General features: G+C 45.3%; 1 protein-coding gene across 3 annotated transcripts in view; it reads left to right on the forward strand.

Annotated features, from left to right (window-relative positions):
* Positions 1–17,357, forward strand: part of als2a (alsin Rho guanine nucleotide exchange factor ALS2 a) — a 102,679-nt gene extending 85,322 nt beyond the window's left edge. For all 3 annotated transcript variants that reach the window (XM_029702012.1, XM_029702013.1, XM_029702014.1), the window contains 5 exons: positions 13,079–13,124; positions 14,685–14,746; positions 14,947–15,096; positions 16,763–16,859; positions 17,029–17,357. In XM_029702012.1, coding sequence (XP_029557872.1) covers positions 13,079–13,124; positions 14,685–14,746; positions 14,947–15,096; positions 16,763–16,859; positions 17,029–17,067 — 394 coding nt within the window. In that variant the 3' untranslated portion in view covers positions 17,068–17,357. The remainder of the gene's footprint in view (positions 1–13,078; positions 13,125–14,684; positions 14,747–14,946; positions 15,097–16,762; positions 16,860–17,028) is intronic.
* Positions 17,358–19,428: the final 2,071 nt, after the last annotated feature.

Here is a 19,428-nt window from a genome sequence, read left to right on the forward strand (position 1 = left end):
CACAATACCCCATAATGGCATCACAATTTCCCACTTAATGACAAAGCAAAAACAGGTTTAGACATTTTTGCTCATTTATTAACATTTTTTTTTTAAAGGAAATATCACATTTACACAAGTATTCAGACCCTTTAGTCAGTACTTTGTTGAAGCCTCAAGTCTTCTTGGGTATGACACTACAAGCTTGGTACACCTGTATTTGGGGAGTTTCTCCCATTCTTCTCTGCAGATCCTCTCAAGCTGTTTGGTGGGGTTCAAGTCCGAGCTCTGGCTGGGCCACTCAAGGACATTCAAAGACGTGTCCCAAAGCCACTCCTGCATTGTCTTGGCTGTGTGCTTAGGGTTGTTGTCCTGTTGGAAGGTGAACCTTCACCCCAGTCTGAGGTTCTGAGCGCTCTGGAGCAGGTTTTCATCAACGATCTCTCTGTATTTTGCTCCATTCATCTTTCCCTCGATCCTGACTAGTCTCCCAGTCTCTGCCACTGAAAAACATCCCCACAGCATGATGCTGCCACCACCATGCTTCACCGTAGGGATGGTGCCAGGTTTCCTCCAGACATGATGCTTGGCATTCAGGCCAAAGAGTTCAATCTTGGTTTCATCAGACCAGAGAATCTTGTTTCTCATGGTCGGAGAGTCCTTTAGCCTCTACGGGCCATGGTGGCAGTATTGAGAATTTTGAAAAAATATGTGCCCATTTTTAACTGCCTCCTACACCAACTCAGAAGCTAGGATATGCATATTATTAACACATTCGGATAGAAAACACTCTGAATTTTCTAAAACAGTTTGAATGGTGTCTGTAAGTATAACAAAACTCATATTGCAGGCAAAAACCTGAGAAAAATAGATTTTAAAAAAAAAATGAGAATTTTGTGGCTGTACTATTTAGTGTCATTGTTTATTAGATACCATAGTGAGAAAGGATTCAGTTCGCAACTCCTACGGATTCCACTAGATGTCAGCGATCTTTATAAAGTTGTTTGAAGCTTCTATGATTAACAGGGAGCAAATTAGAATGCATTGAAGTTGACGTCCGTGGGATGTCGTCACTTCCATTATGGCCTGCACCTGCGCAATCATGAGACACGAGACATTTTTAAAAAAAGTTTTTCTAGACACAGGTGAGGTCGGGTTGAAACATTACTGATGTTTCACGTTAAAAATGGCTCTAAAGATTGATGCTAAACAACGTTTGACATGTTTGAACAAACATAAATAGATTATTTTTGTAACTTTTTTAACTTTTCGCCGTGACTTCACACACCCCCCCCCCCGCGCTACTTTTTAGTAGCCACCGAAGCGCTAACAACATGGAACAACTTGGAGTTATTTGGACATCAATTATGAACTTTGTCAAAAGAAACCACATTTGTTGTGGACCTGGAATTCCTGGAACTGCCAATGGATGAAGATAATCAAAGGTAATGGATTATTGACAATAGTATTATTGATATTACATGGTTACAAGATGATGCTAAGCTAATTAGGCTAGCTTATTATTCTTAGCACAGCACCCGGTTTATTGCAACTTGTGATTTCCCAGTAAAGTTATTTTGAAATCTGGCAAGACAGTATCATTTACGAAATGTTAAACTATAATTATTTGAATGACAATATTATAATTTACCAATGTTTTCGAATAGTAATTTTGAAAATTGTAACGTTGTTCACCGGAAGCATTTCAGAGAAGAAAAAAATCAGAATTTCACCGCTACTGTAAAATGCGGTTTTTGGATATAAATATGAACTTGATGGAACAAAAAATGCATGTATTGTATAACATAATGTCCTAGGAGTGTCATCTGATGGAGATTGTCAAAGGTTGGTGCATAATTTTAGCTGGTTTCTGCTTTTGGTGACGCCTGACCTTGAATTGAAAATGGATGTTTGTACTTTTGTGGCTATGTACTGTCCTAACATAATCTAACTTTATGATTTTGCCGTAAAGCCTCTTTGAAAATCGAACAATGTGGTTAGATTAAGGAGATGTTTATCTTTTAAATGGTGTAAAATAGTTGATTGTTTGAGAAATTGAAATTATTAGATTTTTGATGTTTTGAATTTCCAGCCTTGCTAGCAATCCCGTCTCAGGGTTCATTGCTAACCCGTGGCCTCAACAGGTCCTTTAGGTGCCTTTTGGCAAACTCCAAGCGGGCTGTCATGTGCCTTTTACTGATGAGTGGCCACTCTACCATAAAGGCCTGATTGGTGGAGTGCTACAGAGATGGTTGTCCTTCTGGGTGGTTCTCCCATCTCCACAGAGGAACTCTGGAGCTCTGTCAGAGGGACCATCGGGTTCTTGGTCACCTCTCTGACCAAGGCCCTTCTCTCCTGATTGTTCAGTTTGGCCGGGCGGCCAGCTCTAGGAGGAGTCTTGGGGGGTGTCGTGGAATATTTCTGATTCAAAGGAAAGAGACTTTTAGATTTCTTCAAACAATCATACTTTAATATTGATTAATTATTCCAATAATGAAGCTGGTCGACCCCCCCACACACTCTGAAGTGTGATGCAGAGAGCTCAAACAAGCAGGGTTAGGTTCCCACTCTTTTTAGTCCTCCTGAGTCTCTGTGACAAAGAACAGATATGTAATATCATACAAGGGTAATTTGTTCTGTCACGCAACAGACAGTAAGATGTACATGGTGCCAAATGTCTGTGTCATATTCTTCGTCTTCTGATGAAGAGTAAGAAATATCGGATCAATACGCAGCGTGGTAAGTGTCCATACTTATACTTTATTTTAAACGTGAACACTAAACTAAACAAGAAAACGAACGACAGTCCTGTAAGGTACTATGACTATACATGGAACAACCACCCACAAACACAAGAGAAAATACACCCACTTAAATATGGCCTCCAATTAGAAGCTGCTTCTAATTGGAGGTCGTTCCCAAAACTAACATAGAAATAGAAAAACTAGAAAACCCACATAGAAATAGAAAACATAGAACATAAACCCCGAAACACACTAAACAAACACACACCTGCCACGTCCTGACCAACTACAATAACAAAATGACCTTTTCTGGTCAGGACGTGGCATCACCAGACTTAGCCAAGCGTAATTCAGGTATAGCCAAGCATAATTCAGGTATAAATTACTGGTCAGGACGTGGCAGTCTGTCTTTTACTATATAAATTACTGGTCAGGACGTGGCAGTCTGTCTTTTACTACTTGTTTATTTATTAATTAGGTCCTTTCCCTCAAATGATTGAAGTCCAGTGTTCACTCTGCGATGTGGGAGAAATAAACTGGAGGGTCTGTCTGGCAACACTTCACAGTCTTTAGGTTTTATCCCCGTCGTCAATCAACTGTAAGGAATTAAGCCTCAGAGGCTCCTCTAAGAAAAACAGACGAGTGTGAAAGTACTTTATTTTGACCAGGTAAATTGACTGAGAACACGTTCTCATTTATAGCAACGACCTGGAGGATGAAAGAGCCAATTGAAAACTGTGACGGTATGAGGGCCAGATTGGGAATTTAGCCAGGAGACCAGGGTTAACACCCCTACTCTTACAATAAGTACCATGGGATCTTTAGTGACCACAGAGAGTCAGGACACCCGTTTAACATCCCATCTGGAAGACAGCACCCTACACAGGGCAATGTCTCCAATCACTGCCCTGGGGCATTGGGATAAAAAAAAAATTAGACCAGAGAAAAGAGTCTCTTAATGGCCCTCCAACACCACTTCCAGCAGCATCTGGTCTCCCATCCAGGGACCAACCCTCCTTAGCTTTAGAGACAAGCCAGCAGTGGGATGCTGGGTGGTATACTGCTGGCTATAAATACTACTAATAAGTACAAATAAGAATACATTCGAATATAAATCAATGTGAATAAAATAATGTTGTAATTTCCACCATAGTGGTTCCAAACTTCTTTCATTTAAGAATGATGGAGGCCACTGTGTTCTTGGGGACCTTCAATGATGCAGAAATGTTTTGGTACCCTTCCTCAGATCTGTGCCTCGACACAATCCTGTCTTGGAGCTCTACAGACAATTCCTTCGACCTCATGGCTTGGTTTTTGCTCTGACATGCACTGTCAACTGTGGGACCTAATATAGACAGGTGTGTGCCTTTCCAAAATCATGTCCAATACATTTAATTTACCACAGGTGGAGTCCAATCAAGTTGTAGAAACATCTCAAGGATTATCAATGGAAACAGGATACACCTGAGCTCAATTTTGAGTCTCATAGTAAAGGGTCTGAATACTTTTCCGAATGCACTGTACATTTTAGTCATTTAAGCAGACACTCTTATCCAGAGCGACTTACAATTAGTACATTCATCTTAAGATAGCTAGGTGAGACAACAACACATCACAATCGTATGAAGTACATATTTTCCTCAACAAAGTAATTATCAACAGTCAGTGCTAGTAAAAAAAAAAAAATCAAGTGCCGAACGCTTTACCTCCCGAGATGATTATCTTCGGTCATCGTCCCCCTCAAGTCGATACCACAACGACTCTCAAGGAACTACACTGGACTTTATGCAAACTGGAAACCAAATATCCTGAGGCTGCATTTATTTGTAGTTTGGGACTGTAATAAATTAAATCTGAGGAAAACTCTACCAAGTTTTATCAACACATCGCCTGTGTCACTTAAAACTTCAAAAACTCTCAACCATTGTTACAAGGCCCTCCCCCGCCCTCCCTTCGGCAAATCAGATCATGCCTCTATTCTGCTCCTCCTTTTCCCATAGGCAGAAACTCAAACAGGAAGTACATGTGGTAAGGACTGTTCAATGCTGATCTGACCAATCGGAATCCTTCTTTCAAGATTGTTTTGATCCCGCGGACTGGAATATGTTCCGGATTGCCTCTGAGAATAACATTGACGTATCCACGGACACGGTGACTGAGTTCATCAGGAAGTGTATAGGAGATGTTGTTCCCACCGTGACTATTAAAACCTTTCCAAACCAAAAACTGTGACTAGATGGCAACATTCGCACAAAACTGAAACTGCGAACCACCGCATTTAACCTGAACACCGGGGGGCCCCTCAGGGAGTCGAATGTTGGCAGCAGTTGTGCAAAACTGAAAAGCACGAACCACCGCATTTAACCAAGGCAAGGTGACTGGGAATATGGCCGAATACAAAACAGTGTAGTTAATCCCTCCGTAAGGCAATCAAACAGGCAAAAGGTCAGTACAGAGACAAAGTGGAGTCACAATTCAACGGTTCAGACACGTGGCGTATACTCCCGGTCAAACGTTTTCATACAAGGGTTTTTCTTTATTGTTTTACTATTTTGTACATTGTAGAATAATAGTGAAGAAAACAACTGTTCAATCATTCAGTCTTCAGTAGCAGCCAATGTGTGGTAGGTCAATGTAGGTCCTACATTCCATGAGAAACAAACATGCAGGGCTTGACATTAACCGGTTTATCCACTGAAAATGCTGTTGTGAAAATATCGTTGTGTTGTTTGATGCAAGAAACCACTTTACAAAAATAAAATGTATTATTATTCCCATACCATTATTACAGAGAATCAGACAAATTATGCTGCCCTCTGCCTATTGGCTGCTGAGCTTATTCAAGTCTGTCTCAAAATACAACACTGCCCCTTTAAGACAACAAAAAAAAGCTCTTCGCCTGACTCGCTTTTCAAAGATGTCTAGAAATGTACACGTTTTGTCCCCCGTTGCTGACTACAAATAATCTATAATTGGGCTAATAACTCACTAACTAGCACAGAATAGGGTATAAACAACATGTTCACACGTGGCTACATGCAGCTCTTGCTTTGATCTCAAAACAAGCTCATCTATTCACGACCGCTCATGCTGTAAACACAGTCCAGTTCAAAGTGAATGGCACAGATCCATATATGGCAATGGTCTATTTGCATATAGGCCTACTGCAGCTCTCTGATTGGTTATGCCGCACCGTCTGTGTAGAGTCGTGCCAATAGTATCCTACTCCGATGTGTTCTGCCTACAAACAAAATCTCTTGCATAGTTTGTTTTGTTTCTGTATGTTGCATTGAAAGTGGATAACATTGCATCACATTTCCCACAGTGAAGGGACACGTTGATAGTGTTAACCTGTTTGGGATAGGGGGCAGTATTGAGAATTTTGGAAAAAATATGTGCCCATTTTTAACTGCCTCCTACACCAACTTAGAAGCTAGAATATGCATATTATTGTTCAGGTTTGGATAGAAAACACTCTGAATTTTCTAAAACTGTTTGAATGGTGTCTGTGAGTATAACAGAACTCCTATGGCAGGCAAAAACCTGAGAAGGTTTCATGCAGGAAGTACTCTGTCTGACAAGGAGTCGTGCGTCTTGCATCTGTTTATTGAAAAGTAAGGATCTTAGCTGTAACGTGACAATTCCCAGGGCTCCGATAGGCTCTCAGAACCCGGGAAATACCTGAAGGTTGACGAGGCAGCCTCAGGCTGAAACACATTATCGCCTTTGGTAAGTGGCGGATCAGAGGACCTTTGAATGAGGCGCGTGCACGATTCGCTCCTGAGGAGAAATTTAATTCGGCTGTTTAGGCTCAATGCATATTCCCGGTCGGAATATTATCGCTTTTCTACGAGATAAATGGCATAAAAATTGGTTTTAAACAGCGGTTGACATGCTTCGAAGTACGGTAATGGAATATTTAGAAATTTTTTGTCACGCCAATGCGCCATGCGCAAGACCGTGATGTTGCATTCTGATAGTGTCTAGAACTCACTAACAAAACGTCGCTGTTTGGATATACCGATGGATTATTTGGGACCAAACCAACATTTGTTATTGAAGTAGAAGTCCTGGCAGTGTATTCTGACGAAGAACAAGCAAGGTAAGAACATTTTTCTTATAGGAAATGTGATTTTGGTGTAGGCTGACCTGGGTGGGTGTCTAAATAGCTAGCCCTGTGATGCCGGGCTATGTACTTAGATTATTGCAAAATGTGCTTCATCCGAAAAGCTATTTTAAAATCGGACATATCGAGTGCATAGAGGAGTAATGTATCTATAATTCTTAAAATAATTGTTATGCTTTTTGTGAACGTTTATCGTGAGTAATTTAGCAAACTGTTAGTAAATTCCCCGGAAGTTTGCGGGGGTTATGCTTTTTCTGAACGTCACATGCTAATGTAAAAAGCTGTTTTTTGATATAAATATGAACTTGATTGAACAAAACATGCATGTATTGTATAACACAATGTCCTAGGTGTGTCATCTGATGAAGATAATAAAAGGTTAGTGCTGCATTTAGCTGTGGTTTGGGTTTATGTGACATGATATGCTAGCTTGAAAAATGGGTGTCTGATTATTTCTGGTTGGGCACTCTGCTGACATAATCTAATGTTTTGCTTTCGTTGTAAAGCCTTTTCGAAATCGGACAGTGGGGTTAGATTAACGAGATTCTTGTCTTTAAATAGCTGTAAAATAGTCATATGTTTGAGAAATTGAAGTAATAGTATTTCTAACGATTCAAAAATCGCGGCACTGGATTTCAGTGGCTGTTACGTAGGTGGGACGAGTTCGTCCCACATGCGCCAGAGAGGTTAACTAATAGGGGAAAACTCTAGGAAGTTGAGTGAAGTTCAATCTCCATGGGCTGATATTTCTTCTGTGCTCGGCAGCGGCAGTCTCGGAGGCTACTGCACGCCCGCACACGTGCGCAGTTCAGAGGGAACATTGCGCCCAACCCTAACACACACACACACACGCACACAAGCGCACAGGCACACACACACACACACGCACACACACGTACACAAGCGCACAGGCACACACGTACACAAGCGCACAGGCACACTCACACACACACACACGTACACAAGCGCACAGGCACACTCACACACACACACACACACACACGTACACAAGCGCACAGGCACACTCACACATACATACACACACACACACACACACGTACACAAGCGCACAGGCACACTCACACATACATACACACACACACACACACACACGTACACAAGCGCACAGGCACACACACACACACACACACACACACACACACGTACACAAGCGCACAGGCACACTCACACACACACACGTACACAAGCGCACAGGCACACTCACACACACACACACACACACACGTACACAAGCGCACAGGCACACACACACACACACACACACGTACACAAGCGCACAGGCACACTCACACATACATACACACACACACACACGTACACAAGCGCACAGGCACACTCACACACACACACACACACACACGTACACAAGCGCACAGGCACACACACACACACACACACATTTACATTACATTACATTTAAGTCATTTAGCAGACGCTCTTATCCAGAGCGACTTACAAATTGGTGCATTCACCTATAATATCCAGTAGAACAACCACTTTACAATAGTGCATCTAAATCTTTTAAAGGGGGGGGGGGGTTAGAAGGATTACTTTATCCTATCCCAGGTATTCCTTAAAGAGGTGGGGTTTCAGGTGTCTCCGGAAGGTGGTGATTGACTCCGCTGTCCTGGCATCGTGAGGGAGCTTGTTCCACCATTGGGGTGCCAGAGCGGCGAACAGTTTTGACTGGGCTGAGCGGGAACTGTGCTTCCTCAGAGGTAGGGAGGCGAGCAGGCCAGAGGTGGATGAACGCAGTGCCCTTGTTTGGGTGTAGGGCCTGATCAGAGCCTGAAGGTACGGAGGTGCCGTTCCCCTCACAGCTCCGTAGGCAAGCACCATGGTCTTGTAGCGGATGCGAGCTTCAACTGGAAGCCAGTGGAGAGAGCGGAGGAGCGGGGTGACGTGAGAGAACTTGGGAAGGTTGAACACCAGACGGGCTGCGGCGTTCTGGATGAGTTGTAGGGGTTTGATGGCACAGGCAGGGAGCCCAGCCAACAGCGAGTTGCAGTAATCCAGACGGGAGATGACAAGTGCCTGGATTAGGACCTGCGCCGCTTCCTGTGTGAGGCAGGGTCGTACTCTGCGAATGTTGTAGAGCATGAACCTACAGGATCGGGTCACCGCCTTGATGTTAGTGGAGAACGACAGGGTGTTGTCCAGGATCACGCCAAGGTTCTTAGCACTCTGGGAGGAGGACACAAGGGAGTTGTCAACCGTGATGGCGAGATCATGGAACGGGCAGTCCTTCCCCGGGAGGAAGAGCAGCTCCGTCTTGCCGAGGTTCAGCTTGAGGTGGTGATCCGTCATCCACACTGATATGTCTGCCAGACATGCAGAGATGCGATTCGCCACCTGGTTGTCAGAAGGGGGAAAGGAGAAGATTAATTGTGTGTCGTCTGCATAGCAATGATAGGAGAGACCGTGTGAGGATATGACAGAGCCAAGTGACTTGGTGTATAGCGAGAATAGGAGAGGGCCTAGAACAGAGCCCTGGGGGACACCAGTGGTGAGAGCACGTGGTGCGGAGACAGATTCTCGCCACGCCACCTGGTAGGAGCGACCTGTCAGGTAGGACGCAATCCAAGCGTGGGCCGCGCCGGAGATGCCCAGCTCGGAGAGGGTGGAGAGGAGGATCTGATGGTTCACAGTATCAAAGGCAGCAGATAGGTCTAGAAGGATGAGAGCAGAGGAGAGAGAGTTAGCTTTAGCAGTGCGGAGAGCCTCCGTGACACAGAGAAGAGCAGTCTCAGTTGAATGCCCAGTCTTGAAACCTGACTGATTAGGATCAAGAAGGTCGTTCTGAGAGAGATAGCAGGAGAGCTGGCCAAGGACGGCACGTTCAAGAGTTTTGGAGAGAAAAGAAAGAAGGGATACTGGTCTGTAGTTGTTGACATCGGAGGGATCGAGTGTAGGTTTTTTCAGAAGGGGTGCAACTCTCGCTCTCTTGAAGACGGAAGGGACGTAGCCAGCGGTCAAGGATGAGTTGATGAGCGAGGTGAGGTAGGGGAGAAGGTCTCCGGAAATGGTCTGGAGAAGAGAGGAGGGGATAGGGTCAAGTGGGCAGGTTGTTGGGCGGCCGGCCGTCACAAGACGCGAGATTTCATCTGGAGAGAGAGGGGAGAAAGAGGTCAAAGCACAGGGTAGGGCAGTGTGAGCAGGACCAGCGGTGTCGCTTGACTTAGCAAACGAGGATCGGATGTCGTCAACCTTCTTTTCAAAATGGTTGACGAAGTCATCCGCAGTGAGGGATGAGGGGGGGGGGAGGGGGAGGAGGATTCAGGAGGGAGGAGAAGGTAGCAAAAAGCTTCCTAGGGTTAGAGGCAGATGCTTGGAATTTAGAGTGGTAGAAAGTGGCTTTAGCAGCAGATACAGAAGAGGAAAATGTAGAGAGGAGGGAGTGAAAGGATGCGAGGTCCGCAGGTAGGCGAGTTTTCCTCCATTTCCGCTCGGCTGCCCGGAGCCCTGTTCTGTGAGCTCGCAGTGAGTCGTCGAGCCACGGAGCAGGAGGGGAGGATCGAGCCGGCCTGGAGGATAGGGGACAGAGAAAATCAAAGGATGCAGAGAGGGAGGAGAGGAGGGTTGAGGAGGCAAAATCAGGAGATAGGTTGGAGAATGTTTGAGCAGAGGGAAGAGATGATAGGATGGAAGAGGAGAGAGTAGCAGGAGAGAGAGAGCGAAGGTTGGGACGGCGCAATACCATCCGAGTAGGGGCAGAGTGAGAAGTTTTTGATGAGAGCGAGAGGGAAAAGGATACAAGGTAGTGGTCGGAGACTTGGAGAGGAGTTGCAATGAGATTAGTGGAAGAACAGCATCTAGTAAAGATGAGGTCAAGCGTATTGCCTGCCTTGTGAGTAGGGGGGGAAGGTGAGAGGGTGAGGTCAAAAGAGGAGAGGAGTGGAAAGAAGGAGGCAGAGAGGAATGAGTCGAAGGTAGACGTGGGGAGGTTAAAGTCACCCAGAACTGTGAGAGGTGAGCCATCCTCAGGGAAGGAACTTATCAAGGCGTCAAGCTCATTGATGAACTCTCCAAGGGAACCTGGAGGGCGATAAATGATGAGGATGTTAAGCTTGAAAGGGCTGGTAACTGTGACAGCATGGAATTCAAATGAGGAGATAGACAGATGGGTCAGGGGAGAAAGAGAGAATGTCCACTTGGGAGAGATGAGGATTCCAGTGCCACCACCCCGCTGGCTCGATGCTCTAGGGGTATGCGAGAACACGTGGGCAGACGAGGAGAGAGCAGAAGGAGTAGCAGTGTTATCTGTGGTGATCCATGTTTCCGTCAGCGCCAGGAAGTCTAGGGACTGGAGGGTAGCATAGGCTGAGATGAACTCAGCCTTGTTGGCCGCAGACCGGCAGTTCCAGAGGCTGCCGGAGACCTGGAACTCCACGTGGGTCGTGCGCGCTGGGACCACCAGGTTAGAGTGGCAGCGGCCACGCGGTGTGAAGCGTTTGTATGGCCTGTGCAGAGGGGAGAGAACAGGGATAGACAGACACATAGTTGACAAGCTACAGAAGAGGCTACGCTAATGCAAAGGAGATTGGAATGACAAGTGGACTACACGTCTCGAATGTTCAGAAAGTTAAGCTTACGTTGCAAAAAATCTTATTGACTAAAATGACGAAAATGATACAGTACTGCTGGCTGGTGGAGTAGGCTAGCTAGCAGTGGCTGCGTTGTTGACTTTGTTTGACCGTGTAGCTGGCTAGGTGTAGCTGGCTAGGTGACCTCGATAGTTTCAGTACTACACCTTGTCATGATACAAAAGCAACTTTGTAGCTAGGTAACATAACACTAATCAAGACGTTCCTTTGTAATGTATTTAGTTTCTACAGTGTTACTAGTTGGCTGGGTTTGGAAAAAATGGCGTCGCGGGGGACGGCAATAGCTGGCTAGCTAACCTCGGTAATTACTAAACTACACAATTATCAAGCTATGACAAAGACAACTATGTAGCTAGCTAGCCAACACTGCACTAGTCAGATCGTTCCGTTGTAAAGTATTGGTATCTACAGCGCTGCTAGTCGGTAACGGTTGGCTAGCTGTTGGCTAGCTAGCTAGCAGTGGGTTAATGAAGACTAGGTGTGTTGACTAAGTCTGGCGTCGCGGCTGGCTAGTTACTAATAATTACTCTAAACTACACAATTATCTTAGATGCAAAGACAACTATGTAGCTGGCTCACTAACACTACACTAGTCAAGTCGTTCCGTTGTAATGTAATAGATTCTACAGTGCTGCTAGTCGGTGGAAGTTGGCTGGTTGGCTAGCTAGCAGTGTTGACTAGCTAGCTAGCAGTGATGACTACGTTAGGAGGACGAAGATAGCTAACTTCGATAATTACTCTAAGCTACACGATTATCTTTGATACAAAGACGGCTATGTAGCTAGCTAAGAAAAGAATTGCTCGGATCAAACAAATCAAACCGTTGTAATGTAGTGAAGTGTAATATTACCTGTGGAGTGAAGCGTAGTGTGACTGCTCGCTCCAAACCGGAAGTAGTACCGGTTTGGTAAGAAGAATGCCCCTCTCCCCACCAGTGTGATTACAACCTCTGAAGATTTAGAGCTTGAGGTAGTCACCACATACAAGTACTTGAGAGTATGGCTAGATGGTATACTGTCCTTCTCTCAGCACATATCCAAGCTGCAGGCTAAGGTTAAATCTAGACTTGGTTTCCTCTATCGTAAATACTCCTCTTTCACCCCAGCTGCCAAACTAACCCTGATTCAGATGCCCATCCTCCCCATGCTAGATTACGGAGATGTGGTTTATAGATCGACAGGTACGAGTGCTCTCCAGCGGCAAGTTGTTCTTTACCATGCAGTCATCAGATTTGCCACCAATTGTCCTTATAGGACACATCACTGCACTCTATTCTCCTCTGTAAACTGGCCATCTCTCACACACGTACACAAGCGCACAGGCACACTCACACATACATACACACACACACACACGTACACAAGCGCACAGGCACACTCACACACACACACGTACACAAGCGCACAGGCACACTCACACACACACACCGTCTTACAGCTGTATCTACTCAGGAGCAGACAGATATTAAACCAACACTGTGTCTTGGTTAACTACAGCTGAATTCTTCTCTGTACACTGATCAGTAACTGATCCTCTGTACCTCTTTTATAGTAAAAACGACCTTCTGTGATTATTAATGTCAATCGTCTGTGATTATCTCTCAGGAAGTTCTGGCCTGTCTCCATCTCTGTGTTGGGAGAGAAGCAGCAGGTGGGCTCTAGATCTCTACACTCTTCTTATGTGACAGGTCTTTCCTGCTTTTCTCCAGTCTTCTGAACCATCTCTTAGAATCCATCTTGCTTTTACCCATATGGAACTCTTTCTTTACTATGTAGCCTTTTGTCCTCGTGCAGTTGATCTTCTTTAGCTCTTCTAGGAAATCTGTGATCTTTGATCTTCTGAGGTAGCTTGATCCCCCCCGAGGTAGCTTGATCCCCCCCCGAGGTAGGTTGATCCCCCCCCGAGGTAGCTTGATCCCCCCCGAGGTAGCTTGATCCCTCCGAGGTAGCTTGATCCCCCCCGAGGTAGCTTGATCCCCCCCCGAGGTAGATTGATCCCCCCGAGGTAGCTTGATCCCCCCGAGGTAGATTGATCCCACCGAGGTAGCTTGATCCCCCCGAGGTAGCTTAATTCCCCCGAGGTAGCTTAATTCCCCCGAGGTAGCTTAATCCCCCCGAGGTAGCTTGATCCCCCCGAGGTAGCTTGATCCCCCCGAGGTAGCTTGATCCCCCCCGAGGTAGCTTGATCTCACCCCGAGGTAGCTTGATCCCCCCCCCCCCGAGGTAGCTTGATCCCCCCCCCCCGAGGTAGCTTGATCCCCCCCCCCCGAGGTAGCTTGATCCCCCCCTCCCGAGGTAGCTTGATCCTCCCCCCCCGAGGTAGCTTGATCTCCCCCCCCCGAGGTAGCTTGATCTCCCCCTCCCCGAGGTAGCTTGATCCCCCCCCCCCGAGGTAGCTTGATCTCCCCCCCCGAGGTAGCTTGATCTCCCCCGAGGTAGCTTGATCTCCCCCGAGGTAGCTTGATCTCTCCCGAGGTAGATTGATCTCCCCCGAGGTAGATTGATCCCCTCCCGAGGTAGCTTGATCCCCCCGAGGTAGCTTGATCCCCCCGAGGTAGCTTGATGCCACCCGAGGTAGATTGATGCCACCCGAGGTAGCTTGATCCCCCCCGAGGTAGCTTGATCCCCCCCGAGGTAGCTTGATCCCCCCCGAGGTAGCTTGATCCCCCCGAGGTAGCTTGATCCCCCCGAGGTAGCTTGATCCCCCCCCCGAGGTAGCTTGATCCCTCCCGAGGTAGCTTGATCCTTCCCGAGGTAGCTTGATCCCCCCCGAGGTAGCTTGATCCCCCCCGAGGTAGCTTGATCCCCCCCCGAGGTAGCTTGATCCCCCCCGAGGTAGCTTGATCCCCCCCGAGGTAGATTGATGCCACCCGAGGTAGTTTGATCCCCCCCGAGGTAGATTGATCCCCTCCCGAGGTAGCTTGATCCCCTCCCGAGGTAGCTTGATCCCCTCCCGAGGTAGCTTGATCCCCTCCCGAGGTAGCTTGATCCCTCCCGAGGTAGCTTGATCCCTCCCGAGGTAGCTTGATCCCTCCCGAGGTAGCTTGATCCCATGAGTTGAATAACAAACAAACCTTGTTAGTGTATTACTACAGGGGATGTTATAGTACCTTTTCCCCCTCTTGATATTTCCTGTCCTATTCCTTTTCATCAATGTAGTCCACTTGATAAATGTCTGTTACTCAAACCTCTGATATATTTCTGCGATTAGGTCCTTCCCAGCACCAAAGATGCTTGCTTTGCTTCTGCAGTGGAGACTTTACAACAGATCAGGTAAGGGATGCTCCAGTGTGACATATTACATTGTCGTATCCCTCAGGCAACCTCTCAAATGGACCCTCATTCCCTTTATAGTTGACTACTTTTGACCAGGGCCCATTTGGGAGGCAGATATAGTCTTGTATTATAAGTCTTTTTTCTCTCACTCATTGTGTGTTTGTTTGTTTGTTTGTTTGTTTGTTTACTTCTCGCAGCACCACCTTCACCCCGTCAGACAAGCTGCAGGTGATCCAGCGTACCTTTGAGGAGCTGACCCAGGAAGTACAAGCCCTGCTAGAGGGGAACTTCCTGTTGTCCATGGATGACCTCTTACCTCTCTTCCTCTACGTGGTGCTTAGAGCACGGTAAGGAGGAATTACTACTGTTACTACTGAGGACAGGAGGAATTACTACTGTTACTACTGAGGTAAGGAGGAATTACTACTGTTACTACTGAGGACAGGAGGAATTACTACTGAGGACAGGAGGAATTACTACTGTTACTACTGAGGTAAGGAGGAATTACTACTGTTACTACTGAGGACAGGAGGAATTACTACTGTTACTACTGAGGACAGGAGGAATTACTACTGATTACAGGAGGAATTACTACTGAGGACAGGAGGAATTACTACTGAGGTAAGGAGGAATTACTACTGAGGACAGGAGGAATTACTACTGAGGACAGGAGGAATTACTACTGAGGACAGGAGGAATTACTACTGTTACTACTGAGGACAGGAGGAATTACTACTGATTACAGGAGGAATTACTACTGAGGACAGGAGGAATTACTACTGAGGACAGGAGGAATTACTACTGAGGACAGGAGGAATTACTACTGTTACTACTGAGGACAGGAGGAATTACTACTGATTACAGGAGGAATTACTACTGTTACTACTGAGGACAGGAGGAATTACTACTGTTACTACTGAGGACAGGAGGAATTAATACTATTACTACTGAGGACAGGAGGAATTACTACTGAGGACAGGAGGAATTAATACTGAGGACAGGAGGAATTACTACTGAGGACAGGAGGAATTACTACTGAGGACAGGAGGAATTACTACTGAGGACAGGAGGCATTACTGATGAGGACAGGAGGCATTACTACTGAGGACAGGAGGCATTACTACTGAGGACAGGAGGCATTACTACTGAGGACAGGAGGCATTACTACTGAGGACAGGAGGCATTACTACTGAGGACAGGAGGCATTACTACTGAGGACAGGAGGAATTACTACTGAGGACAGGAGGAATTACTACTGTTACTACTGATTACAGGAGGAATTACTATTGTTACTACTGATTACAGGAGGAAATACTACTGTTACTACTAAGGACAGGAGGAATTAATACTGAGGACAGGAGGAATTACTACTGATTACAGGAGGATTTACTACTGATTACAGGAGGAATTACTACTGATTACAGGAGGAATTACTACTGAGGACAGGAGGAATTACTACTGATTACAGGAGGAATTACTACTGATTACAGGAGGAATTACTACTGAGGACAGAAGGAATTACTACTGAGGTAAGGAGGAATTACTACTGTTACTACTGAGGACAGGAGGAATTACTACTGAGGTAAGGAGGAATTACTATTGTTACTACTGAGGACAGGAGGCATTACTACTGAGGACAGGAGGAATTACTACTGTTACTACTGAGGACAGGAGGAATTAATACTGAGGACAGGAGGAATTACTACTGAGGACAGGAGGAATTAATACTGAGGACAGGAGGAATTACTACTGAGGACAGGAGGAATTACTACTGAGGACAGGAGGAATTACTACTGAGGACAGGAGGAATTACTACTGAGGACAGGAGGAATTACTACTGAGGACAGGAGGAATTACTACTGATTACAGGAGGAATTACTACTGTTACTACTGAGGACAGGAGGAATTACTACTACTGACGACAGGCGGCAGAGACAACATTTTTATGTTTTAAAGCTCGTTTCCTACATTGCAGTCCCCGTCAAGGTGACGATAGCTTTGTCCCTGTTCTAGGATGAAGAACCTGGCTGCTGAGGTGAGTTTGATAGAAGATCTAATGGACCCCTCTCTGCAGCACGGAGAACTGGGACACATGTTCACCACACTCAAGGTAACACTCAGTAGTACTTTTCCCGCAGCTGAAGCAATCAAAACTATTTCGTCTTCAAGAACATTTTCATTTTCTAGTTCGGGAATGTGGATTTATTGATTTAGCTTTTTTGAATTTGTTATGAGGGATCCGTTGCTTGACTTATTTTCTCGGGCGTGTCCTTGTCCAGGCTTGCTGTTTTCAGATTCAACAGGAGAAGACGACATAGGGAAGAGGATGTATACTGCCTTCCACAACGGAGATCGACGGAGGGTCCCTATTTTTCATACCGTCGACTCCAGACGACCAGATAATCCGTCTATTGATGGATTATCCCGGGCTAAAGACATGATTCTTGTTTTTTAACCATTATTTATACAGGGAAGTCTCATTGAGACCGACGTCTCTTTTGCAAGGGGAACCCTGCTTCACAAAAAGTAGCAAAACCAATACAAAGTACACAAAAAGGAATTTGTGAAACAATTATAACAATCAAAGGCCGGCGCATGAGAAATACAATTATAAAAATTGTATACTAAATGTTTAAGAGATACAGTGAATAGAGAGTTCTAGATTTCAGGTACTGCTGCCTCATGACAAAGGGAACTTTCATGCAACCACCCTGAGAAGATTGAAGAATCACAGCCTTTTTTTGTTTAATCCTGAATATCTTTAATCCTGATTGACTATCTTTAATCCTGACTGACTATCTTTAATCCTGATTGACTATCTTTAATCCTGATTGACTATCTTTAATCCTGACTGACTATCTTTAATCCTGATTGACTATCTTTAATCCTGACTGACTATCTTTAATCCTGACTGACTATCTTTAATCCTGAATATCTTTAATCCTGATTGACTATCTTTAATCCTGTTTATCTTTTATCCTGATTATCTATAATCCCGACTGTCTTCTATCCTGACTAGGGTTGCACTTTTTGGGGAATATTCAGAGGTGGAAACTTTACGTGGGAATTAATGGGAAAATATGGGAATTAATGAAAATATATGCACATTTAATTTTAATACTATTTAAATGTAGATGTTTTTTGCGTTGGATATATTTACCATATCATATGGAGACAGAAACATAAACCTTTTACCTTATCATAAGTAGACATAATTGCAAATTATTAAATCCTTCCAATAGAATATATATATATATATATATATATATTTTAGTTACGAACTGAAGTTTAATTAAATGAGTTGATTCTTCACATGGGATGATTTCCTCATCCAGGCCAAGGTGGCGAGACACGGTAGTGATGACACCTTAGGTCTTGTTGATCTCTGCACCAGACAGGAAGCTCTTGCCAGCATACTTGGGGTCCAACATGTACGCTGCGGCGTGTATGGACTTCAGGCAGAAGTCTTCACGCTTTTTGATGTATTTCAGAACTGCAGTTTCCTCTGCTTGGAGCAACAGTGAAGTGGGCAGGGTAGTACGGATTTCTTCTCTTACACCTGCAAGCAGAGTCTGAACATCAGACAGGATGGCATTGTCTCCCTCAATCCGTGCAATGGCTACTGCTATAGGTTTCAGGAGTTTCAGGCTGCTTACCACTCTCTCCCAAAATACATAATCCAGGAGGATCCTCTTGATGGGGCTGTCCATATCGGCAGACTGTGATATGGCCATTTCTTGGAGAGACTCCTTCCCCTCCAGGAGACTGTCAGACATGATGACAACACCACCCCAACAGGTGTTGCTGGGCAGCTTCAATGTGGTGCTCTTATTCTCCTCACTTTGCTTGGTGAGGTAGATTGCTGCTATAACTTGATGACCCTTCACATACCTAACCATTTCCATTGGCTCTCTTGTAGAGTGTATCCATTGTTTTCAGTGCCATGATGTCCTTGAGGAGCAGATTCAATGTATGAGCAGCACAGCCAATGGGTGTGATGTGAGGGTAGGACTCCTCCACTTTAGACCAAGCAGCCTTCATGTTCACAGCATTGTCTGTCACCAGTGCAAATACCTTCTGTGGTCCAAGGTCATTGATGACTGCCTTCAGCTCATCTGTAATGTAGAGACCGGTGTGTCTGTTGTCCCTTGTGTCTGTGCTCTTGTAGAATACTGGTTGAGGGGTGGACATAATGTAGTTAATTATTCTTGCCCACGAACATTCGACCACCCATCAGAGATGATTGCAATACAGTCTGCTTTCTCTATGATTTGCTTGACCTTCACTTGAACTCTGTTGAACTCTGCATCCAGCAAATGAGTAGATAAAGCATGTCTGGTTGGAGGGGTGTATGCTGGGAGAAGAACATTCAGAAATCTCTTCCAATACACATTGCCTGTGAGCATCAGAGGTGAACCAGTTGCATACACAGCTCAAGCGAGACATTCATCAGCATTTCTCTGACTACGTTCCTCCATTGAGTCAAACTTCTGATTCCAGGAGGACCATGAGCTGTTGTTATCGATAAGGTGTCTGATTCATCATTTTCACCTCCAATAGAAGTAGAGGGACTTTTATCAGAGGTTCCTTGTTGTGAGCGCTGAGGGAACTTTATGCACTTGGCCAGATGATTCTGCATCTTTGTTGCATTCTTCACATATGATTTGGCACAGTATTTG

Source organism: Salmo trutta, chromosome 20 (assembly GCF_901001165.1).
Source record: "Salmo trutta chromosome 20, fSalTru1.1, whole genome shotgun sequence".
In the NCBI taxonomy this organism is placed as follows: Eukaryota; Metazoa; Chordata; class Actinopteri; order Salmoniformes; family Salmonidae; genus Salmo; species Salmo trutta.